Source organism: Cherax quadricarinatus, chromosome 44 (genome assembly GCF_038502225.1).
Source record: "Cherax quadricarinatus isolate ZL_2023a chromosome 44, ASM3850222v1, whole genome shotgun sequence".
Taxonomy (NCBI): Eukaryota; Metazoa; Arthropoda; class Malacostraca; order Decapoda; family Parastacidae; genus Cherax; species Cherax quadricarinatus.
Window position 1 is genome coordinate 10,925,683 of NC_091335.1, and position 26,341 is coordinate 10,952,023.

The following is a 26,341-nucleotide window of genomic DNA, read 5'->3' on the forward strand; positions in this document are numbered from 1 at the left end:
CGATGATACAGCCTATCAAGCAGCCTGTCATACAACATACACATTATTCACTGAAATGCCAGAAGCAAGGGGCTAGTAACCTCTTCTCCTGTATAAATTACTAAATTTTAAATGAGAAACTTTTTTTTCTTTTAGGTCACCATACCTTAATGGGATGTGGCTGGTTTGTTGAAAATAGAAAATTATCCATTGCGATAACTTAGAGGAAATACATAATTCAATGGTTCACAAGCATCCTATCAGCACAGCAAAGATCAAAAGAAGAGTAAATAAAATATTTTTCGATTGTGGTTTCCAGCATCTTACTGAAATGACTTTTTGCCCGTTACGAACTAACAATTTCATCCCTAGTGGACAAAACATCTTCTCAGTAATATATTGTAAACTGCACATTGTCTTATTAGCACACTTGTTGGTACTAATGATATACAGAATATTTTTCACATAAAAATAAGCATACCTTACTCTTTTGACTAATTCGACCAGCATGATGTTGCAGGCTTTACTTGGTGGGAATCGGCCGGTGTGATAATAAAATAAAATAACTCCAGACTCTGTAATAATGTAAAGTTTATTTAGGTATACGTCTACGTAAGTATAATTATCATACTAAGTAACGTGTATAAATTACTGATAACCCCAAAAAGTCAGACGAAGTGACTTAATTTTACAATGACAGGTTTGTAAGCTGACAGTGAAAAAAAATAGTGGAATTCCAAGTGCTTGGATTATTATATTATTATAATCATGGCTATTATAATCAGGTTGTGGTTCGTACGGCAGCGCTGTATAGCCCTTGTGGCTTAGCGCTTCTTTTTGATTATAATAATAATAATGTGGTTCGTACGTCTGACTGCATGCAGCCAAATGTAACAGCCTGATTGATCAGCCCCTGCTCCACCATGAGGCCTGGTCACAGACCAAGTCGTGGGGGCGTTGACCCCCGAAACCCTCTCCAGGTATACCCCAGCTATGGGGTATACCTCCACCCCCTCCACAGTGCCTGTGGAGGGGGTGGATGGAAGGTATTCAGGCTCAATTCAGGGAACTGGAGCAGAGATCTAAATTCCCTAGATCAAGAGCCCCTCACCAGCATCAAGGAACCTCCCATGAGGAGAGGAATTTTTTTTTAGGCTTAATAAAAATACAAAATACGTAAGATCTACGAAGCAGCTTTATTTTCACACTCTACTGTCCTTCACCGACCCTTCAAACAAGGTGCCTTGATGCCGGTGATTTATAATAATCAAGGGGGAGCACTAAACCCGTAGGATTATGCAGCTCCTGTGAGGGGATGTGGAAGGTATTCAGGCTTAATTCTGGGAACTGGAGCACAGATCCAATTCCCTAGATCAAGATCCTCTCACCAGCGTCAAGGGACCTTCCTTGAGGGGCTGATGCCGGTGAATGGCTCCTGATCCAGGGAACTGGAGCCACGTTCCCCGGATTACCTCTTAATCCCCCCTAACTCTTAATTAACACCTTCAGCGCTACTGTAATGAAAAAAAAAACTTTCATGTGTTATATATGGGTTTAATTGCTCCTCACACATAATTCTGAAAACCTTACAATGATTAAATATTAAAATGTGTCGAAATAAACACAAAATAACTCGTCATTGAGACTTTACATTGAAAAATTGGGCAAATTTGGGTTAATGCAGTACATTATCTGAAATGAAGTTGTAGAAACTATCCAAATTTACTGTTTCATTATATATTACTGGTACATTATGTATATATATATAAAATAAACAGACTACAAACCTGATACAAAATTATCTGTTATTATCTGTTGTTGTTGGTGGTGTTAAGGGCCACTGAAGCTTATACCTTATTGAACCCTGAAGATTAGACATGTGCAACAGTTGTGTATCTTTATTAATGAAACGTTTCGCCCATACAGTAGGTTTCTTCAGTCAAATACATACAGAGGGAGCAGGTGTAGTAGTGAAATACAGATGATGAAATCAAACCATCAACCTTGGAGGAAAAGTTTCTGTGGTGGTCATAAGTCATGTTGACTTTTTTGGGTTATTCTAGATAATCTACACATATGCTCCTTTGATAATTTATGTAACTATTTATGTGTACCTGTACCTGAATATACTTACTGTGAAAATTATTATTTGATGTTATGGGAGTAAATTACTTACAGGAGGCTTACAGGACATTGCCTGAATTATTACCTGCAAGTAATTTGGGTGAGGTAAGTGGGACTGAGTCACAATAGGTCACTAAAATGTAACTCCACTTCTTCACCACTCTCACATAACGTTAGACCTGACATTAAATTAATAATTATAAAATTAAAACCATCTACTCTGGTAAAATTCAAATTGTGTGGCCTATGTTATTTTGGTTTACTTACTGGGTGCACAAAAATATTACTATTAGTACAGTACATATAATACAATAGTGTTATTAAAAAAGAACTTTGTATTACCACTTAGGATTTAGTTACTGTAGATGGATCACACCACAACACTTGCCTAACACCTAGACCCTGCACTGGCCAGCTAAGATCTAAATGCAAGGACTAATAGTGTACTTCCCTGTGAGTGATGTTCCCTTGTCTTCCATCATCCACTCATAATTCTTGAGGTCCTACAAATTTCCTGTCCCAATTCCTATTACAGATTCAGGCCGAAACACCCCAAATTGGCCTAGGAAAACGCCAGATTACGTACACCACACCATGCAGCCCAGTGTCCACACATTAAATTCAATATCGCGTCTCTTCCCCGGTGTCACTTAGCAGCTGTTCCACACACCCCTTCACGTGAATTTCTCGAAAAGGTCAAGTCAGCATCACATTTTATTACACAATTATTGTATTATTCAAATTTACCCATGCTGAATTTAGGAAAATCCTAAATTTTCCACACTTGCTTAGCTCCATGGTCGTGGAGTTGAACTCTTCTCCAGGCTGAGGGACTGACCCCCTCCAAGGTTGATGGACTGATTACATCATCTTTATTTCACTACTACCGCTGCTCCCTCTGTGTAGGCGAAACGTTTCAACAATAAAGATACCCAACTGTTGCACATGCGTCTTAATCTTCTATTAGTTGGTATTTTATACCATTTTCAACATTACTAAACCTTGCTTCCTGGGAGTCACACTAACATAACCAGGCTACGGTGCCTCGTGGCCTGGTGGCAAAAGCTCTCGCTTCACACGGTGAGGGTCCAGGTTCGATTCCTAGCGAAAGGGTGGAAACAAGGGACGCGTTTCCTTACAATAAGAACATAAGAACATAAGAACGAAGGAACAGTGCAGCAGGCCTACTGGCCCATGCAAGGCAGGTCCAAGTCTCCTACCGGCTTAAGCCAATGCACCCAACCTAGTCAGGTCAGGTCATCTTGACTTAAGGGAGGAACACGGCAACCGTCCTGGTAGCACAAGCTAATCAGGTCCAACTCACACCCACTCATGTATTTATCCAACCTATTTTTAAAGCTACACAACGTTCTGGCCTCTATAACTGTACTTGGGAGTTTGTTCCACTCATCCACAACTTTATTACCAAACCAGTACTTTCCTATATCCTTCCTGAATCTGAATTTTTCTAACTTAAAACCATTGCTGCGAGTCCTGTCTAGGCTAGATATTTTCAGCACACTATTTACATCCCCTTTATTTATTCCTGTCTTCCATTTATACACCTCAATCATATCCCCCCTAATTCTACGTCTTTCTAGAGAGTGAAGATTCAGAGCCCTTAGTCTATCCTCATAGGGAAGGTTTCTGATACATGGGATCAACTTTGTCATCCTCCTTTGTACATTTTCCAGAGCATTTATATCCATTCTGTAATACGGTGACCAAAACTGTGCAGCATAATCTAAATGAGGCCTAACCAAGGACGTATAGAGTTGAACAACCTGAGGACTCCTATTATTTATGCTTCTTGATATAAAGCCAAGGATTCTATTAGCTTTATTGCGAACACTTATGCACTGTTGTCTTGGTTTCAGATTACTGCTAACCAGAACTCCTAAATCTTTTTCGCAATCCGATGTTAGTTAGGCGTGTAGGCCTTGTACATGTACTTGTAGTAAATGAAGATATTATCTTTGTTTCTGTGTAGATAAATGGTTCAGAGAACCGACATTTTAATAAATTAAACACTTGTGCAACCCTTGGGTATCTTTACTGAGGACACGTTTTGCCACACAGTGGCTTCATCAATTCAATTCAAAGTTTATTCTCTATAAGGATTACAATGCTGAGTTTACAGAATTTGGTTAATGTGTGGTTTACATGTAGTAAAATAATAATTACAGAGTGTACCACTAGAACACCTAGCATGGCTAGGCATTTCGGGCAGACTTATATTAAATCTTAAGTTTAAAATATTACAAAATTATGAGGTAAGTTGGTATTATGGCTAAGTGACTAAATACTAGTTTGTGAGTTTAGCAATGTGAATGCTTTTGTTTTGGCACTATTCATAGTTTCAGTATTGGAGTATCACAGGCCAACTTATGACTAGTTAAGATTCATTATTTTGAGATTGAGATTGATATTTCTGTTTATGGTCAAATGGGTGAGTGAGTAAGTGTGAACCACCAGGTGGTATTCGTATTATTAGTTGACAGGGTGTATCAGGGAGATAAGATGTTTTCTGATGGTAGTTTTGAAGGTGATGAATGTGTCTGCAGTTTTGGAATTTTCAGGTAGGGTGTTCCAGATTTTAGGGCCTTTGACATACATTGAATTTTTGTAAAGGTTTAGTCGGACACGGGGAATGTCATAGAGATGTTTGTGTCTGGTGTTGTGCCTGTGGGTTCTGTCACAACTATCAAGAAAGCGTTTTAGGTCAAGGTTAATATTGGAATTTAAGGTCCTGTAGATGTAGATTGCACAGTAGTAAGTGTGGATGTACTGAACAGGGAGTAAGTTTAGATCTATGAAGAGTGGGGGGGGGGGGTGTTGCCAGGGATGAGATTTAGTGATTATTCTTACTGCGGCTTTTTGTTGGGTTATTATTGGCTTTAGGTGTGTTGCTGCAGTTGAACCCCAAGCACAGATAGCATAGGTGAGGTATGGATATATAAGTGAATGGTATAGTGTGAGAAGGGCAGTTTGCGGCACGTAGTATCGTATCTTGGAGAGGATCCCAACCATTTTGGATACTTATTTGGTTATGTGTTGGATATGGGTGCTGAAGAGTGGTGAAGATCAGGAGGAGTTTGAGGTAATCAGTCCCTCAAACTTCTCCTGATGTTGACCAGTTATCATAGTGTGAATTACCTACGATCACTTCCCCCCCCCCCCCAAAAAAAAAAAAAAAAAGTCAGGCAAAGTTACTTATTCCATTGAAATCCATGTACAGTATATTATACAATTAGGGTAAGTGTGGTGTCCCGTGGTCTGGTAGGCAAAACTCGCCTCAACACAGTTTCCGTGGTCGATTTCCTCCCATGTTGCCCATTTCCTCCCTGTCCACTTAGCAAGCAAAGTAGGTACCCGAGTGTTAGTAGACTGGCGTGGGTGGCATCCTGGGGGACATGATTGAAAGACCACAATAAAAATAAGACCCCCAATGGAAATAAGTTAGACAGTCCTCGATGACGCACTGACTTTCTTAGATTATCCTGGGTGGCTAACCCTCCGTGGGTAAAAGTCCGAACAAAATCTTATCAGCCACCGGTGGCCTGGTGGCTAAAGCTCCCGCTTCACACACGGAGGGCCCGGGTTCGATTCCCGGCGGGTGAAAACATTTCGACACGTTTCCTTACACCTGTTGTCCTGTTCACCTAGCAGCAAATAGGTACCTGGGTGTTAGTCGACTGGTGTGGGTCGCATCCTGGGGGACAAGATTAAGGACCCCAATGGAAATAAGTTAGACAGTCCTCGATGACGCACTGACTTTCTTGGGTTATCCTGGGTGGCTAACCCTCCGGGGTTAAAAATCCGAACGAAATCTTATCTTAAGGCATTTCGGGCAGCCTTAAAACTAAATTATGATTACTAGAAGAATTAAAAATTAGTTTTTATTATATTGGAGATAATTCAGCAATGTTGCCCAAATCAGGGCGGATATAAATGAATTAAAGTATCCTCTAGAATGAGAAATGGGAACAGTAAGTTCCCATTCAGGTCACGTGAACCTCCATGTATGAACCCCAGCAGTCTGAAGCCAACAACTCCAAATTGAGTCAACAACAGGCTTTTCTAAGGCATAGAAGAAGAGGCGAACTTGTCGAATCCAATTTCACTAAATACAAAATATAAGGATGTATAGCGCCTCGACGAACTGCCCAGCAATGTCAACGTATGATGATAAGTCTCAGGGAAAAGAAACAGGGTAATATTCGGCACTGATGCTCAAGGCAGGGGCAGAGCAAGGTCCCCGTACTCCATAAACACTGGCGCAGCAGTTCAGTAATGTTTGCAGCTTGAGATGTCTCCAGCATTCCCTCTCGGTGCCTCGAGGTAGGACTAGCATGCCTGGAACTGGAAAGTTACAAGGGGACAAAAAACAGGAAAACTACTTATTAAAATAAAACAAAGGAAAGCTATATTTCACAAACAGGAAAGATGATTCCTCCAAATAAATTCTGGCAAAGCCGGACTCGCTCACCCTCACGTTGAGTTAGTGACCGGCTGCTGCCGGGTTTTGAAATAATTCATTGCCTTATTTTTTAGTAGCAGTACTTACCTATATGTGGTTGCTGGAGTCGAATCACCGCTTCTAGTCCCGGGCACTTATAGGTTGGGTGATGTAGAACTTGGCCATACAGATTGCGAAAGGGACTTGGGGGTTATGGTAAGCAGCAACCTTAAACCAAGACAGCAATGCCTAAGCGTACGTAATAAGGCAAATAGATTACTGGGATTTATATCAAGAAGTGTAAGCAACAGAAGTCCAGAGGTCATTCTGCAGCTTTATACATCATTAGTAAGGCCTCACCTAGATTATGCAGCTCAATTCTGGTCTCCATATTACAGAATGGACATAAATTCGTTAGAAAACATTCAGCGTAGGATGACTAAATTAATACATAGCATTAGAAATCTTCCTTATGAAGAAAGATTGAAGACTCTTAAGTTACATTCACTTGTTAGACGAAGAATGAGGGGAGACCTGATCGAAGTGTATAAGTGGAAGATAGGTATTAATAAAGGGGATATTAACAAGGTCTTGAGGATATCTCTCCAAGAGAGAACCCGCAGTAATGGATTTAAATTGGATAAGTTTAGATTTAGAAAGGACATAGGAAAGTATTGGTTTGGAAATAGGGTAGTTGATGAGTGGAACAGTCTACCTAGTTGGGTTATTGAGGTTAGGACTTTGGGTAGTTTCAAATTTAGGTTGGATAAGTACATGAGTGGGAGGGGTTGGATTTGAGTGGGACTTGCACATCGGAGCTTATTTCTTGGGTGGCATTGAAAATTGGGTTGGTCAAATGTTTGTTAGTGGGATGAATTGTAAAGGACCTGCCTAGTATGGGCCAACAGGCCTGCTGCAGTGTTCCTCCTTTCTTATGTTCTTATGTTCTTATAATACGAGTAATAACGCCACTTCTGATCGGCTTCAAACTTTCAACTCTGGTTTATTCTCAAGAAAGGTTTGGATTGTTATTATGCTGTATAGGCGTTAATTTATCAATTTTCTAAACCAAATTGTAATATTTGTTTCCATGGAATAACTCGAAAATGCCTTTTCTGATCGGCTTGAAACTGAGAGACTAGGGGTTTTACCGTATTGAGAAATAAGAGAGCAAGACGTGCGTGTTTGTACGTGTTTTTTCCTGGAGCAGATGTGGGTAATGTAGTTAACAGGTTAGATCATATGTCCGGTAATGAGACCTCCATTATCTGCCTCAGTGCTGGAGGTAATGATGCTGGGAAATGCAAGTGCAAAAAATTGCTGACCAATTACAAGGCAGCTGTTGGTCTACTTAGAACATGATCCAATGTAGCATTTTGCCTAGAAGGGAAGTGGGCAGTGAATGGAAGTCTAGCACATTTGAGGCAAATTGCTCGCTAGACAGTCACTGCAAGCAACTCTGAATTGCTTTCATTGACAACTGGGATAATCTCTATGGCAAACAACAACAATAATACTAATTTTAATTTAATTTCTACAAGTACTTGTATAAGGTATACAGGCCTAGCTGACATCAATGACATATTACAGGTAACCCCTATAAAATTTTCCATAACCTGGTTCAGTCTGAAAAATGGGGGCATGTCTGAATTGCGTAAACAGGAAAGGTGGCGGAGTTACTATGCATGTTAGCAGACAATTAAAACGCTTGTATAAGAAACGACATAAAGAGGGAAGGGATAGACACAGGATCTGATTGGCTGCAGTTTCATTTACCTCATAGTTATCTATCAGAGAATCCTTGTTTGCCAGAACCAAGTCCAGCAGGTCATTTCCTCTCGTTGGTTCGACATAAACCGGGTTACAAAGCAGGCTTGGACCATTTCAAGAAAGTTGTTAGACTCTAGAATAATTGTCAGATTCCTCCAAACAGTTCAGCTAACGTTAAAATCTCCAAATAAAACCAGTCTTGTTTTTAGATTACTGAGCAATTTCGTCCCAAGGAAGGTTACCCTAGTCACTATCGAAGTTTGGGAGGGACAAAGAAATGTACCATTTTCGACACTTATTTCCTCTGGTTTTTACTCAGGAGGATCTACAAACGACATCCCATGGTAGTGAACATTGTTTTGAATTTTTCCCAGGCATCGTTTACGTCCGTGCAACTTGTTATCTCTGTCCAGTCACAATTGTGTAGCCTATTTACCAGTGTTTCTTTACTGTAGTTTCTAGTTGACCTCATTTTTATTGTCCTGTGTAGGCCTATCCTATCCCTAGTGATTTTCCTGGTGCAGTAAATGATGAAATGATCACGAAGACCTGTGGTAATGACGCCTGACTGACTAATGTTCTCAGAGCGGTTACAAAGTATGTGGTCAATTAGGGTGGCTGAGAACTGTGTGATCCGGGTTGGAGTATTAATTAGTTGAGTGTAACTATTTAATCCTAGAATTTGCTTATACCTTTTGCATAGCCCGTTATTTTGCTGCTGAAAACAGATATTGAAGTCGCCCAGTATTATTGTCTCGCAATTGTTTTCAACTCCGGACAAGACTCTGGAAAAGTCTTCTAAGAACTGGTCCTGGGTAGGAGGGCGGTAACTAGTTCCTACTAAGATGGGTTTGGTCTTAGGAAGCAGCACTTCAAACCATAGAATCTCCAGTTTATTGTTATTTAAATCAGGTCTTGGGTTGTAAGCTAAGTCATTTCTAATGTAGGCACATACTCCACCACCTTTTCTGTTCTTATCTAAGCGTTTTATATTGTAACCATCTATTTTGACCTCGTCGTCAGTCACCGTATCATCCAACCAAGATTCAGAGATGGTTATAACTGCCGTCCTAATTTTGTTAGCTAGAATCCTAATCTCTGCCAATTTAGGAAGAAGTGATCTTGCATTGACATGAATAAAGTGAAGGCCTGTTTTCATAAAACAATCATAATCATCAATATATGGCAATGGGTCATTTGTATTAAATTTAGGTAAATCAATGTCATCACTGCTAAAGGGTAACTGTGCCAAAGTGCATTTGTTACACACAAAATGAATTCTGGCACCGTTGTTATAATTGTACATACATCCATCATGCACCCACCCCTTACACATTTTACATAAGGTGCCTTTTCTGTTTTTCATGCGTACTTTAGTACAGTGTATGCACCTGTTTGGTAGTGTTTGAGATAATAATGGCTGTATTGTCTCACATTGACCTATGTATGCATTACATATGGAGTTAAGGTTATCATTCCTAGCTACTAGACCGTCATTATCGCCGTCATTTATCTGTCTGTTTTGCCTCTGCACAATAGTTTGAGGTCCTGGATTAATTTGGATATCACCACTTAAGAGCGCTACAATAAGAGCTGTGTGCCACTGTTTTTGTTTGGGTATGCGGTGTTGCCATACCTTGCGGCGATAGTGACATTTACTTTTCTGGTAGGATTGCAACTGTTGGGCTTTTACTGTCCAGGGCGCTGTTACTCCATTCACATGGAAAAATCTCCTGGGTCAAGATACGGTTGACCAACAGGCAACAGAGTTTGTATTAATGGAAAGAAATCAGTATGGGGACATGTTACGAGTGGTGTTCCACAGGGACACCTGTTGTTCACAGTCTACATAAACAATATTGCTGGGCGAATAAATAAATAATAATAACAATAATAATAATGATGACATGTCATGTTTGCAGATGTGTACAGGTGGTCAAATAACCTCTAATGCTGACACTAGAAGGTTACAGGATGATCTGGATAGAAGTGGCAGATGCAATTCAATGCAGACAAGTTCGAATATCTACTCCTAGGAGAAGGAAACAACTATCAAACTATCAGAGGGAATGCAAAAAAAAAAAAAAAAACACTAGCGGTTGTGTTTAGCAGAAATTTAAAGCCAAGACAACAGTGCAGAAGTGTTCGCAATACAGTTTAAAATCCTCCCACACCCCCACAGATCCTCCCAGACCTCCCACACACCCGGCAACATACCTGACTTAACCAGAACACAATGGACAGCTAATTCGAAAATGTAGGAGCGGTGGAACTTGAAGCTCGGGGGCAGGATTCATTTCCGCTGGCCGCTCCGACTCTAATGGGCCGGCCTGATGGACTTCCGTGGGCGGCCCGCACCCGATTGGCGTTATGGAACGGCCCAGGACCGCCAAGCACCGCCCAGACACGTTCAGACTCTCCACACACACTACCCAAGCACGTTCAGACCCTCCATACACACTACCCAAGCACATTCAGACCCTCCATACACACTGCCCAAGCACGTTCAGACCCTCCGTACACACTGCCCAAACACGTTCTGACCCTTCACACACTGCCCAAGCACGTTCAGACCTTCCATACACACTGCCCAAGCACATTCAGACCCTCCATACACACTGCCCAAGCACGTTCAGACCCTCCATACACACTGCCCAAGCACGTTCAGACCCTCCATACACACTGCCCAAGCACGTTCAGACCCTCCATACACTGCCCAAGCACGTTCAGACCCTCCATACACACTGCCCAAGCACGTTCAGACCCTCCATACACACTACCCAATCATGTTCAGACCCTCCATACACACTGCCCAAGCACGTTCAGACCCTCCATACACACTGCCCAATCATGTTCAGACCCTCCATACACACTGCCCAAGCACGTTCAGACCCTCCATACACACTGCCCAAGCACGTTCAGACCCTTCAAACACCGCCTAGACACGTTCAGACCCTCCACAACCACCTTGACACGTTTCGAACAGCCGACACAGCCTAGGAACTTTTAAACACACTACAAAAGATAGTTTCGAATCAAGAATATTGTTTACAACATTTCCCCCACCACCCCCGCAACATTTCCCCCAGCACCCCCACAACATTTCCCCCAGCACCCCCGCAACATTTCCCCCAGCACCCCCACAACATTTCCCCCAGCACCCCCACAACATTTCCCCCACCACCCCCACAACATTTCCCCCAGCACCCCCGCAACATTTCCCCCAGCACCCCCGCAACATTTCCCCCAGCACCCCCACAACATTTCCCCCAGCACCCCCACAACATTTCCCCCAGCACCCCCACAACATTTCCCCCACCACCCCCACAACATTTCCCCCACCACCCCCACAACATTTCCCCCACCACCCCCACAACATTTCCCCCACCACCCCCACAACATTTCCCCAACAAATCACAGCACCTCTCAACATATCCCAGTATCTCCCAGCACCTCCACAGCATTTACCCCAACGTATCCCAGTACCTCCCGGCATATCCCTGCACCTCCAAGCATCTCTAAGCACCTCTCACCACTTCCCGGCATATCCCAGCACCTCCCAGCACTTCCCGGCACATCCCAGCACCTCCCAGCAGTGCTGATGCTGCAACAGTGTTCAGAAACAGCACACACAGTTCTACTCTCGTAAATGCATTTGCTTTCACTATATTAATACACTAATATCACTGTTGATCCTAATAATTTGACCACACAGTCTCTCTCTCAATTATTCTGTCTTATCCCTATTCTCTTTCTCTCTATTCCAAGTGAGGTTTAACTACTACATAGGTGCAGGTGGCTACAGTCGGAGGTGCAGGTGGCTACAGTCGGAGGTGCAGGTGGCTACAGTCGGAGGTGCAGGTGGCTACAGTCGGAGGTGCAGGTGGCTACAGTCGGAGGTGCAGGTGGCTACAGTCACTGGTATAAGTAGCTAGTCACTGGTGTAGGTACCTACAGTCACATAACCCCATACGTGTTTAGCGCTCCCCCATGAATCCAACAAGGTGAAATGAGATCAAGTTGATAATGGATTCCTTTCATAGAGAGAGAGAGAGAGAGAGAGAGAGAGAGAGAGAGAGAGAGAGAGAGAGAGCGAGAGAGAGAGAGTTGCATGCACCTTGCATGGTAAGTCGTGCCCTCGCTCTCTCTCTATCAAGACGCTAGCGCCATCTATGCCACACCAGACATCCTTCAAGGTTATCTAAACCTCTTCCTAATTCCTCCCCTCCTACTTACCCATTCCCCCTACCAACACCCCCGCCTCTCCCCTCAAAAAAAAAATCATGAAAATATACAATACGCTTTATTTTTCTCCCTTGCCTACCTTTCGAAGTAAAGCAGATCTGAAGGAAGGAAATTATTGATTAACAAAATAGGCGAAACCGCAAGACTTTGAGGCACTGCCTCCTGTGGAGGGGCAGCCAATGAGAGAGCAGGGTAGGCGGTGCCAAGCAGCGCACCTTGGCCAATCAGAGGGCCGAGTTTGGCACCTGTGGACATGAAGCATTGAGGGCCCAGGCGCGCAAAAGATTCTCTGGAAGCTGCGTTGTTTACACAATCACAATGGTGGTGTGTGTGTGTGTGTGTGTGTGTGTGTGTGTGAGCCCCAGGTACACACGCACACACAGCTGGGTGCACATCATGTCGATGTAGATACGTGGAGTTATGTGCACATGTAAATGGAGGGAGACAGGTATACACAGGCTGCACAGCACTGGAACCCCGCACAGGTGTGCCGTAGGCTTATAGGCAGTGAAAGCCTACAAAACACAGCTAATCCATTTCGGTGCGCCACGAGCCTATAGCCAGATATGAATCCCATACTTACCCTTAAGCAAATAGGCCTGAAAAGCCACATAGGAGAATCCGAGGCCTACAGGCGCAAAAAATCCCACACAGACATACAGAAATCAGATGCAGGAAAGCATAACCAAGTATTTAATGATAAAAAAAATATTCCCAACAACAGCTAAAAAAAAAAAATTCCCCTATAAGAGAGTCCCCAATAACAGTCAAAAGAATATTCCCCAACAGCAGATATTCCCCTGAGCCCAAAAGAATATTCCCAAGAGCAGATATTCCCCGTGAGAGCCAAGAAGGATATTCTCAACCGCGTCTGTAATCAGGTCATCGGAATATGAATATTCAGAGAGATAAACCCGTAAGGGCTTTCGAGTAGGGGCCGGGCTAGGGAGAAGACAATGTTAAATTTCACGTTAAGTTGCTGATGTTAATCTCTCTCACTGTTACCACGCCTGCGATCTACCTTCAAAGTTTTGAAGAGAGTGAGATAAGGAAGATAAGAGAGGAGGCGGGGAGAGAGAGAGAGAGAGACAGACAGAGAGGCAGAGAGAGAGAGAGAGAGAGAGAGAGAGAGAGAGAGAGAGAGAGAGAGAGAGAGAGACAGACAGAGAGGCAGAGAGAGAGAGAGAGAGAGAGAGAGAAACAGAGAAAGGCAGAGAGAGAGAGAGAAAAACAGAGAAACACAGACAGAGAGAGAGAGAGAAATGAGATTAAATCCACAACCACCACCTGAAGTGGTGGTGGCAGTCGTGGTGGTGGCAGTCGTGGTGGTGGCAGTCGTGGTGGTGGTAGTATTGGTGGTGGCAGTCGTGGTGGTGGCAGTCGTGGTGGTGGTAGTATTGGTGGTGGCAGTCGTGGTGGTGGCAGTCGTGGTGGTGGTAGTATTGGTGGTATTTTTTCATATATGTTAATGTAAAAATTAATCATTTTGTACCAAAAGTACCTTAGAAAACTTACCTAACCTTATTATAACAAGCGCAATTTAATTTAACCCAATACAACTAAACATATTTAAGATAAGTTTACAATAATTTAATAATAAACAAAACAAAATATATTATTTTCGTTAAGTTCAGAATGATTTTTGCGAAATTATTGCATACACAAATTCTCGCTTGCCTTATTCGGCAAGAAGAACGTTACTATTTAAGCCAAAATATAAACCCACTTGAATCCAGTTCGAGTCTTCATTTTGATGATGATGAAAATACGTGTTCCATTCTGAACAATTATTTCAGACTTTTTTTTTTACTCACAGCGATGGAATGCTAGAAATTAATATTTCTAGATGACCTGATGGAAATAAAATACGCAAAATGAACGTCATTAGTAACGTTAGTGGGTTTGGTGGTCGACTACACGAGGGTCATTAAGGCTGCATGTCACCTGTCCATCACCTGTCAAGAATATTTCGATACCCGAATATACAACATAAGATTTACTCAGGAAATCTGTAAATGGTTTTATAGATGGTGTAAATTTAACCTAGGTTAAGCCAACAGGTTTAAGCCAACAGGTTTAACCCAGCAGATTTAACCATTGCAGTCGGTACGACTTAACTTCCACCAGGATCCATATTTACAGTAGACCTATTAAAATCCGGGCAGCGATGTGTTCCAAAGGTTCTTAAGAATGCAGAGACTAGCATAGCGGGGCATTAGCCAGTGTTCTCAATAAATCATCGTGGACGGCTGTAGCACCGGAGATATGCAAGATGGACACCACTAGCCCTCTTCATGAAGAGGAAGAGGAGATTTACCTTCCTATCCTCCTGACTAGGAGAGTAGGTACATTACCGCTATTAATAATTATCGCGGAAAATTCCCAAGTCCCTAGACTTGGTTTAGCGACTGCTGCTCGGTGGGTCGTTCTTGCATGTGAAATAAGTTCTTGTCTATCAGTGGGTCGTTCTGGCTTATCAGTGGGTGGTTCTTGTCTAAGAAATAGGTTCTCGCTTATCAGTGCATCGTTCTTGTCTAATAACGGGTCGTTCATGTCTTATAATGAGTCGTTCTTGTCTAACAATGGGTCGTTCTTGTCTAACAATAATTCTGTAAGCAATGCTAGCCAGCTGTAAGCAAGGTAGGCAGAGCCATCTCGCGGCAGTGTACGACGCTAGCCGGCTGGGTATATGCAGCAGAGTGCTGCGGCAGGCTGATTTCTCAGAGGAGGGTTGGCCGGATAGTTGATCTACCTCGTTTGTGTGAATCTCCCGGAGTCTATTAGCTGGCCTGCCAGTTTTACGACTCACTCGCCATGGGTTAAACCCCCACCCGTTACGTGGTATATTTTAATCTCTGTGTTAGACATTTAAATATTCTCGACTGATGGCGAACAGGTGACAGGCGGCACTGGCGAGAAAGCCAGTCAGTGGCGATAAGGCAGACCAACGAAAGGTTGTTCGTAATCAGTGGCGGTGATGGTGGTAGTGGAGGTGATAGTGACTCAAGAAATCGTAATGACACGATTGCAAACAAACCATACCCCCAGCCGGGATTGAACCCGCGGTCATAGAGTCTCAAAACTCCAGCCCGTCGCGTTAGCCACTAGACCAGCTAGCCACAATAAGATTCATCCAACTAGGTATATTTCTACACCACAGGAAGGTGGTGTAGAAATATACCTAGTTGGATGAATCTTATTGTGGCTAGCTGGTCTAGTGGCTAACGCGACGGGCTGGAGTTTTGAGACTATGACCGCGGGTTCAATCCCGGCCGGGGGTATGGTTTGAGGTGATAGTGGTTGTGGGGCGGTGATGGTGGGGCGGTGATGGTGGTCGAGTGGTTGTGAAAGTGGTGGTAGTAGTAGTAGTAGTAGTAATGGTAGTAGATCGTACTTACCAACACTTCAGTCCTAATACATTCGGTCTCTTCTTCCAACTTCTCATTCTCCATTTTCGCCTCCATCACATCCTCTTCAAACTTCTTCACCACCTTCTCCTCCTACTCTAACCACTCCTCCTACTCCCCTTCTCTATCTTCTCCACATCCTCCAATATCTCCTCCGTCACCTCCTCTCATAAAACCGTATCGTCTATTGACAGCAAATCCCTCAGGTCTATAACCGCTGCCTTATACCTCGTAAAACCTATATAAATCCCTCAGGTCTATAACAACACCTTCATCCCTCGTAAAATCTATGTAAACTTAAGTCTTCAAGCAGTCCATAACTTCCATCCCCGAAGCGGCTCAGAGGCATTGTATTTCTTTTAACACTGCTCAGAAACCGAGAAAACTCAGTTTTCACACTTATCATCGAGATCAAGTGACTTTTTAAGATACGTTAAAAATAAATAGGCTGAAAGAGGGTTGTTTTCTTAAGGGCCACGACGGCTCTAAGGATATTTTTAAGGGCTACGGCGGCTCTACGGATATTTTTAAGGGCTATGACGGGTCTAAGAAAGTTGCTGCTTTTGAAGGGCTCCGACGGCTCTTAAGAAAGCTGTTGCTGTAATTTTGGAGCTACGACTGCTTCAAAAAGGTTTAAGTAACCTCGGTCTACCTACTACCTACCTGGAGAGGGTTTCGGGGGTCAACGCCCCTGGGGCTCGGTCTGAGACCAGGCTTAGACTGAAAAAAAAAGGTTTGAGGTGAGTTGGAGTTTGTTTTGGTTTGCATACGAACGGTGGTGGTGGTGGCAAATGGATTCGACGAGGAGCTTATAGGAGCGGCTGTTGGTGGTAGACTGGTATGTTGAGGTGCTTACAGGAGGAAAAGGAGCCAAGAAGGATTATGATTTATGACGTAATAACCTAGTTCCCAGCCAGTCAGCCACCTTGCAAGCCAGCCCACAGGAATCCAGCCAATCAGCCATCCAACCAGCTAGATATTCAGCCGGTTAGCCTTCCAGATATCCGCTTATCCACCCCTCCTTCCAGAAATCCATGGAACTGGACTTACCTTCCCTTTCCTTGGATTGAACCTGAACGCCTCTCTTTCCCCCAGGCGCTACAAGACCCCTACGGGTTTAGTGCTTCCCCTATACAAATAAAAGTATTCCAGAAGTAGCCGAAACAGCAGCAGCAACAATAGGAGCAATAGCAAAAGCAGCAATAACAGCAGCCTCAGTAGCAGTAATAACAGCATCATCAGTAGCAACAGCAGCAGCGATAGCAACAACAGTAACACCAGTAATAACAGCAGTAGCAGAAGCAACAGCAGAGGCGAATTTTTTTTTTAAGGGGGGAGGGAAGGGGGCTATAACTTTTAAATATGCTACAAATATAACCCACTTGGGCAGAAATTTCCTTTACACAAAATTAATAAAACATTATTTGAATAACGAGTGAGTCGTATCATTTAAAATATTAATGTCGACTCCAGAGTGCAATTAAACGAAAGAACTCAAATGATTTTAAGAGAACTGGAACGAGCAGATTTACATTAAGCTCAATAATACACACATATATGGGAAGAAATCACTTACAAAACACGAGAATAAACAAACAAACAAACCAAAAAACAGATTTTTTGGTGTGTGTTTAGACACGTCTTTAGAGGAAACTGAAGATGTGTTTGTAAGAGGAACGAGAGAGTTCAAATCTGTCTTCTGCTACATTGTCACTGGTATTTACCCGACCCCCACTACGTTGTTTCACGCAGTATTACGAACACAGGTAATGAATGACCTGTGAGACCTGGTCGTGATGGGAATTGGAGCAAACAAACTCAACAGTCGACTATAATGTATATTTACCTTCACCCATTATATACTGATATGTACAATATGTACAGATAGAATAATAAGTGTACATCACAGTGACAGAGGGCAAAGCAGAAGCCAGAGAGAGTGCACCGTACTCAACCAGTAGGTAGGCAAGTCTGCCAATGCTTGCCGGAAGTGAACCACGTTGCTTCAGCTTTGGCGGGCTTGCCTGTGATTAGTCAAGGAACCAAGGTACTGACTGAACTGATTGATCGTTAAGCCCTTAGCACCCGGTTCGCTGGTTGGGAGGCAGCCTATATGGGAGTGACACATACGCTGAATAAACTGTAACATACTCTTTGCATGCCACACGCAGAGAAATATTGATTTAAGTGCTAAGGTGATGTGATGTTACTTTTCCCCTCGTATGTAATTACTTTAACGCCTGTAAGCACTGGTCAGGGAGTGAGTCAGCACCTTGATCAAAAACGTCCATAAACATCTATCACCTATCTCAGATCCAGCCAAAAGAAGGAACAGGAAATGATCTTTTAATTGTACTTGCAAGGTGATCCTAATAATAAATAATAATATCTTTATTTCTACAAGTACATGTATGTACATGGTATACAGACTATGGTTGACATCAATGACATACTACTATATAAAAAGCCACTTGTTATACAGAGCACTTCGGGCAAATTAGGTCAATTTTGTCCCCAGGATGCGACCCACACCAGTCGACGTACACCAGGTACAGCTATCACAACAACCACACAGCCACAATCACCACCACAACTATCACAACATACTAAAATGGTATAAAATACCGACAGGTTGTTAGGTAAGACACACACAAGGTATATAAGGTATACAAGGCTCCATCCTGTCACTTCAACTCCATATTGTTTCAGACTTTGGAACAACTCTTCTCTAGACTGAGGGACTGACCACCTCAAAACTTCAAGGGTGATGGACTAATTACATCGTCTTCACGTCTCTTCTACCAACTTTTCTATACTCGACTGAAGAAGCCTACTGTGCAGGCGAAACGTTTCCAAATAAAGATACCTAACTGTTGCATATGTGTCTTACCTATCACAACCACAAAGCCACAACCACAACAACCGCCACAACAACCATCACAACAACCATCACAACAACCACCACCACAACAACCACAACAACCACACCAACCATCACAACCACAATCACCACAACAACCACCACAACAACCATCACAACCACAACCACCACAACCATCACAACCACCATCACAATAACCACCACAACAACCACAATAACCACCACAACAACCACAATAACCATCACAACAACCATCAACCATAACCATCACAACCACCACAACAGCCACAACAACCACCACAACAACCACAACAACCACAACCACAACAACCACCACCACAACCATCACAACAACCACAACCACAACAACCACCACCACAACCATCACAACAACCACAACCATCACAACAACCACAACCACCACAACCACCACCACAACCATCACAACCGCAACAACCACAACCATCACAACCACCACAACCATCACAACCACCACAACCATCAACCACCACAACCATCACAACCACCACAACAACCACAACAACCACAACAACAATCACAACCACCACAACCACAACCACAACAACCACAACCACCACAACCACCACAACAACCACAACAACCACAACCACAACCACAACAACCACCACAACAACCACAACAACCACCACAACCACAACAACCACCACAACCACAACAACAACAACAACAACCACCACAACCACCACCACAACCACCACAACCACTACAACAACCACAACAACCACCACCACCACCACAACAACCACACCACAACAACCACAACAACCACCACAACCACCACAACCACAACAACCACCACAATAACCACCACAACAACCACCACAACAACCACCACAACAACCACAACAACCACAACAACCACCACAACCACAACAACCACCACCACAACCACCACCACAACAACCACCACAACAACCACCACAACCACAACAACCACCACAACAACCACAACAACCACCACCACAACCACAACAACCACCACAACCACCACAACCACAACAACCACCACAACAACAACCACAACCACCACAACAACCACCACAACCCCAACAACCACAACAACAACCACAACAACAACCACAGCAACCACCACAACCACAACAACAACCACAGCAACCACCACAACCACAACAACAACCACAGCAACCACCACAACCACAACAACAACCACAGCAACCACCACAACCACAACAACAACCACAGCAACCACCACAACAACCACCACAAGAACCACGACAACAACCACAACAACAACCACAACAACCACCACAACAACAACCACCACAACAACCACCACAACAACCACCACCACCACAACAACCACCACAACAACCACCACCACCACAACCACCACCACAACCACCACAACAACCACCACAACAACCACCACCACAACAACCACCACCACAACAACCACCACCACAACAACCACCACCACCACAACAACCACCACCACAACCACCACCACAACCACCACCACCACAACCACAACAACCACCACCACAACAACCACAACAACCACCACCACAACCACCACCACAACCACCACCACAGCCACCACAACAACCACAACAACCACCACAACCACCACAACCACAACAACCACAACAACAACCACAACAACCACTACAATAACCACCACAACCACAACAACCACAACAACCACCACAACAACCACCACAACAACCACAACAACAACCACAACAACAACCACAACAACCACAACCACAACCACAACAACCACAACAACCACCACAACCACCACAACCACAACCACCACAACAACAACCACAACAACCACAACCACCACAACAACAACAACAACCACAACAACCACCACAACAACCACCACAACCACAACCACAACAACCACAACCACAACAACCACAACAACCACAACAACCACCACAACAACCACAACAACAACCACCACAACAACCACAACAACAACCACAACAACCACAACAACAACCACAACAACCACAACAACAACCACAACAACCACAACCACAACAACCACCACCACCACAACCACAACAACCACCACAACAACCACCACAACAACAACCACAACAACAACCACAACAACCACCACAACCACAACCACCACAACCACCACAACCACCACCACCACAACCACCACAACAACCACAACAACCACAACAACAACCACCACAACCACAACAACCACAACCACAACCACCACAACAACCACAACAACCACCACAACAACAACCACAACAACCACCACAACAACCACAACCACCACAACAACCACAACCACCACAACCACCACAACCACAACCACAACAACAACCACAACAACCACCACAACCACAACAACCACAACAACAACCACAACAACAACCACAACAACAACCACAACAACCACCACAACAACCACCACAACAACCACAACCACCACAACAACCACCACAACAACCACCACAACAACCATCACAACAACAACCACCACAACAAGCAGCCTAAACACTGCTCTCACAAATACACTTAAGTGTACAATGTACACTCTACTTTTCTTCTCGTTACATTTGTTCCTTCCAGAAGTTTTACAAATACAGTTTTTTGTTTGTTGTCAACAAAGAATTTAATTGTCCGCTCTTGTCGAATTTAACAGACAGGAAATATACGTCAGTATGTGACGTGAGCCTAATACGTCGAGTGAGTGACGTTCCTGCCATGAGAACACTGTACGTCTTGTTGTACCTTGTATTGTACCTCATGTTGTACCTTGTATTGTACCTCTTGTTGTACCTTGTATTGTACCTCTTGTTGTACCTTGTATTGTACCTCTTGTTGTACCTTGTATTGTACCTCTTGTTGTACCTTGTATTGTACCTTTTGTTGTACCTTGTATTGTACCTCTTGTTGTACCTTGTATTGTACCTCTTGTTGTACCTTGTATTGTACCTCTTGTTGTACCTTGTATTGTACCTCTTGTTGTACCTTGTATTGTACCTCTTGTTGTACCTTGTATTGTACCTCTTGTTGTACCCTGTATTGTACCTCTTGTTGTATCTTGTATTGTACCTCTTGTTGTACCTTGTATTGTACCTCTTGTTGTACCTTGTATTGTACCTCTTGTTGTACCTTGTATTGTACCTCTTGTTGTACCTTGTATTGTACCTCTTGTTGTACCTTGTATTGTACCTCTTGTTGTACCTTGTATTGTACCTCTTGTTGTACCTTGTATTGTACCTCTTGTTGTACCTTGTATTGTACCTCTTGTTGTACCTTGTATTGTACCTCTTGTTGTACCTTGTATTGTACCTCTTGATATACCCATTACCCTGTACGCTACCTCTTGCTGTACCCAGTACCCTGTACTGTACCTCTCGTTGTACCCAGTACCCTGTACTGTACCTCTCGTTGTACCCTGTACCTTGTACAGTACCTCTCGCTGTACCATGTACCTCTCATTGTACCAATGTACCCTGCACTTCTTACTGTACCCTGTACCTCTCACTGCACCCCTCATTGTACCATGTACCTCTCACTGTACCTCTCACTGTACCCTATACCTCTAACTGTACTTGTCCTTGAATCAGTGTCTTTCTTCACCTGTCCTTGTTCGTATATGAAATTACCGTTTTTTCTGTTGTATAGTACCGTTGACACGTATTAAATAACGGAGATACGTAGGTTTTTAAACCGTAATTGAAAACCGCAGTTAAAACCTGCAGTTTAAAAAAGTTTTTAAAACCCCAATTATAAAAACCAGTTATAAAAAACCAGAGTTATTAAAAACCACAGTTATAAAAAACCAGAGTTATTAAAAACCACAGTTATAAAAAACCAGAGTTATTAAAAACCACAGTTATAAAAAACCAGTTATAAAAAACCACAGTTATAAAAAGTTAAAAACTAAAAATAAAAAATCCGTAGTAAAAAACAACTAAAATTTTAGAACGAGGTTCATGTGTGTACATGTAATGGTACGTGCACAGGTGCACACAAGTGCACAGGTGCACACAAGTGCACAGGTGCACACAAGTGCACAGGTGCACACAAGTGCACAGGTGCACACAAGTGCACAGGTGCACACAAGTGCACAGGTGCACACAAGTGCACAGGTGCATACAAGTGCACAGGTGCACAAGTGCACAGGTACACACAAGTGCACAGGTGCATACAAGTGCACAGGTGCACACAAGTGCACAGGTGCACACAAGAGCACAGGTACACACAAGTGCACAGGTACACACAAGAGCACAGGTACACAAGTGCACAGGTACACACAAGTGCACAGGTACACACAAGTGCACAGGTACACACAAGTGCACAGGTACACACAAGTGCACAGGTACACACAAGTGCACAGGTACACACAAGAGCACAGGTACACACAAGCGCACAGGTACACACAAGTGCACAGGTACACACAAGCGCACAGGTACACACAAGTGCACAGGTACACACAAGTGCACAGGTACACACAAGAGCACAGGTACACACAAGAGCACAGGTACACAAGTGCACAGGTACACACAAGAGCACAGGTACACAAGAGCACAGGTACACACAAGTGCACAGGTACACACAAGTGCACAGGTACACACAAGAGCACAGGTACACACAAGAGCACAGGTACACACAAGAGCACAGGTACACACAAGAGCACAGGTACACACAAGTGCACAGGTACACACAAGTGCACAAGTACACACAAGTGCACAGGTACACACAAGTGTACAGGTACACACAAGTGCACATGTACACACAAGTGCACATGTACACACAAGTGCACAGGTACACACAAGTGCACAGGTACACACAAGTGCACAGGTACACACAAGTGCACAGGTACACACAAGTGCACAGGTACACACAAGTGCACAGGTACACACAAGTGCACAGGTACACACAAGTGCACAGGTGCATACAAGTGCACAGGTGCACACAAGTCCACAGGTGCACACAAGAGCACAGGTGCACACAAGTGCACAGGTACAAGAGCACAGGTACACAAGTGCACAGGTGCACACAAGTGCACAGGTACACACAAGTGCACAGGTACACACAAGAGCACAGGTACACAAGTGCACAGGTACACACAAGTGCACAGGTACACACAAGAGCACAGGTACACACAAGCGCACAGGTACACACAAGTGCACAGGTACACACAAGCGCACAGGTACACACAAGTGCACAGGTACACACAAGTGCACAGGTACACACAAGAGCACAGGTACACACAAGAGCACAGGTACACAAGTGCACAGGTACACAAGAGCACAGGTACACACAAGTGCACAGGTACACACAAGTGCACAGGTACACACAAGTGCACAGGTACACACAAGAGCACAGGTACACACAAGAGCACAGGTACACACAAGAGCACAGGTACACACAAGAGCACAGGTACACACAAGAGCACAGGTACACACAAGAGCACAGGTACACACAAGTGCACAGGTACACACAAGTGTACAGGTACACACAAGTGCACAGGTACACACAAGTGTACAGGTACACACAAGTGCACATGTACACACAAGTGCACAGGTACACACAAGTGCACAGGTACACACAAGTGCACAGGTACGCACAAGTGCACAGGTACACACAAGTGCACAGGTACACACAAGTGCACAGGTACACACAAGTGCACAGGTACACACAAGTGCACAGGTACACACAAGTGCACAGGTACACACAAGTGCACAGGTACACACAATTGCACAGGTACACACAAGTGCACAGGTACACACAATTGCACAGGTACACACAAGTGCACAGGTACACACAAGAGCACAGGTACACACAAGTGCACAGGTACACACAAGTGCACAGGTACACACAAGAGCACAGGTACACAAGAGCACAGGTACACACAAGTGCACAGGTACACACAAGAGCACAGGTACACACAAGAGCACAGGTACACACAAGAGCACAGGTACACACAAGAGCACAGGTACACACAAGTGCACAGGTACACACAAGAGCATAGGTACACACAAGAGCACAGGTACACACAAGTGCACAGGTACACACAAGTGCACAGGTACACACAAGAGCACAGGTACACACAAGAGCACAGGTACACACAAGTGCACAGGTACACACAAGTGCACAGGTACACACAAGTGTTCATAAACATATGTGAGGCCCTCTTGTCTCTCTCTGTCACTGCCTTGCACTGTCTGGCACTCCCTGACACGCCTGGCACTCCCTGACACTGACTAGCAATTGCTGTCACTGTCTGGCACTACCTGTCACTAACGGAGTGGCATTGTTTGGCACTTCTTGGCAGTTTCTGGCAATTTCTGGCACTGCTTGGCACTTCTTGGCACTTTCTGGCACTTTCTGGCACTGCCTGACACTAAGCACATTGTCCCTACGTCTTGAAATTTGATTTCAGAATATGACTGATGCAATACTCCTCGTTAACCTTTGTAACGACCTAGTGAATATTAGTGTCTGCCACACTGTTACAGTGCGTCTGCCACACTGTTACAGTGCGTCTGCCACACTGTTACAGTGCGTCTGCCACACTGTTACAGTGCGTCTGCCACACTGTTACAGTGTGTCTGCAACACTGTTACAGTGTGTCTGCCACACTGTTACAGTGCGTCTGCCACACTGTTACAGTGCGTCTGCCACACTGTTACAGTGTGTCTGCCACACTGTTACAGTGTGTCTGCAACACTGTTACAGTGTGTGCCACACTGTTACAGTGCGTCTGCCACACTGTTACAGTGCGTCTGCCACACTGTTACAGTGCGTCTGCCACACTGTTACAGTGCGTCTGCCACACTGTTACAGTGCGTCTGCCACACTGTTACAGTGCGTCTGCCACACTGTTACAGTGCGTCTGCCACACTGTTACAGTGCGTCTGCCACACTGTTACAGTGCGTCTGCCACACTGTTACAGTGCGTCTGCCACACTGTTACAGTGCGTCTGCCACACTGTTACAGTGCGTCTGCCACACTGTTACAGTGCGTCTGCCACACTGTTACAGTGCGTCTGCCACACTGTTACAGTGCGTCTGCCACACTGTTACAGTGCGTCTGCCACACTGTTACAGTGCGTCTGCCACACTGTTACAGTGCGTCTGCCACACTGTTACAGTGCGTCTGCCACACTGTTACAGTGCGTCTGCCACACTGTTACAGTGCGTCTGCCACACTGTTACAGTGCGTCTGCCACACTGTTACAGTGCGTCTGCCACACTGTTACAGTGCGTCTGCCACACTGTTACAGTGCGTCTGCCACACTGTTACAGTGCGTCTGCCACACTGTTACAGTGCGTCTGCCACACTGTTACAGTGCGTCTGCCACACTGTTACAGTGCGTCTGCCACACTGTTACAGTGCGTCTGCCACACTGTTACAGTGCGTCTGCCACACTGTTACAGTGCGTCTGCCACACTGTTACAGTGCGTCTGCCACACTGTTACAGT

The 26,341-nt window shown here is 44.2% G+C and overlaps 1 protein-coding gene across 3 annotated transcripts in view; it reads right to left on the bottom strand.

Annotated features, from left to right (window-relative positions):
- LOC128697592 (U2 small nuclear ribonucleoprotein auxiliary factor 35 kDa subunit-related protein 2) overlaps positions 1-26,341 on the bottom strand; it is an 87,062-nt gene that overhangs the window by 12,092 nt on the left and 48,629 nt on the right. The window contains exons 1-2 of one of the 3 annotated variants that reach the window (XM_053789426.2): positions 1,767-1,808; positions 461-554 (exon numbers count right to left, since the gene is read on the bottom strand). The exons of 1 other annotated variant lie outside the window; for it this stretch is intronic. In XM_053789426.2, coding sequence (XP_053645401.1) covers positions 461-489 — 29 coding nt within the window. In that variant the 5' untranslated portion in view covers positions 490-554; positions 1,767-1,808. Of the gene's footprint in view, positions 1-460; positions 555-1,766; positions 1,809-26,341 lie in introns of those variants that run through there. One more of the 3 variants, XM_053789427.2, reaches the window with a different exon arrangement.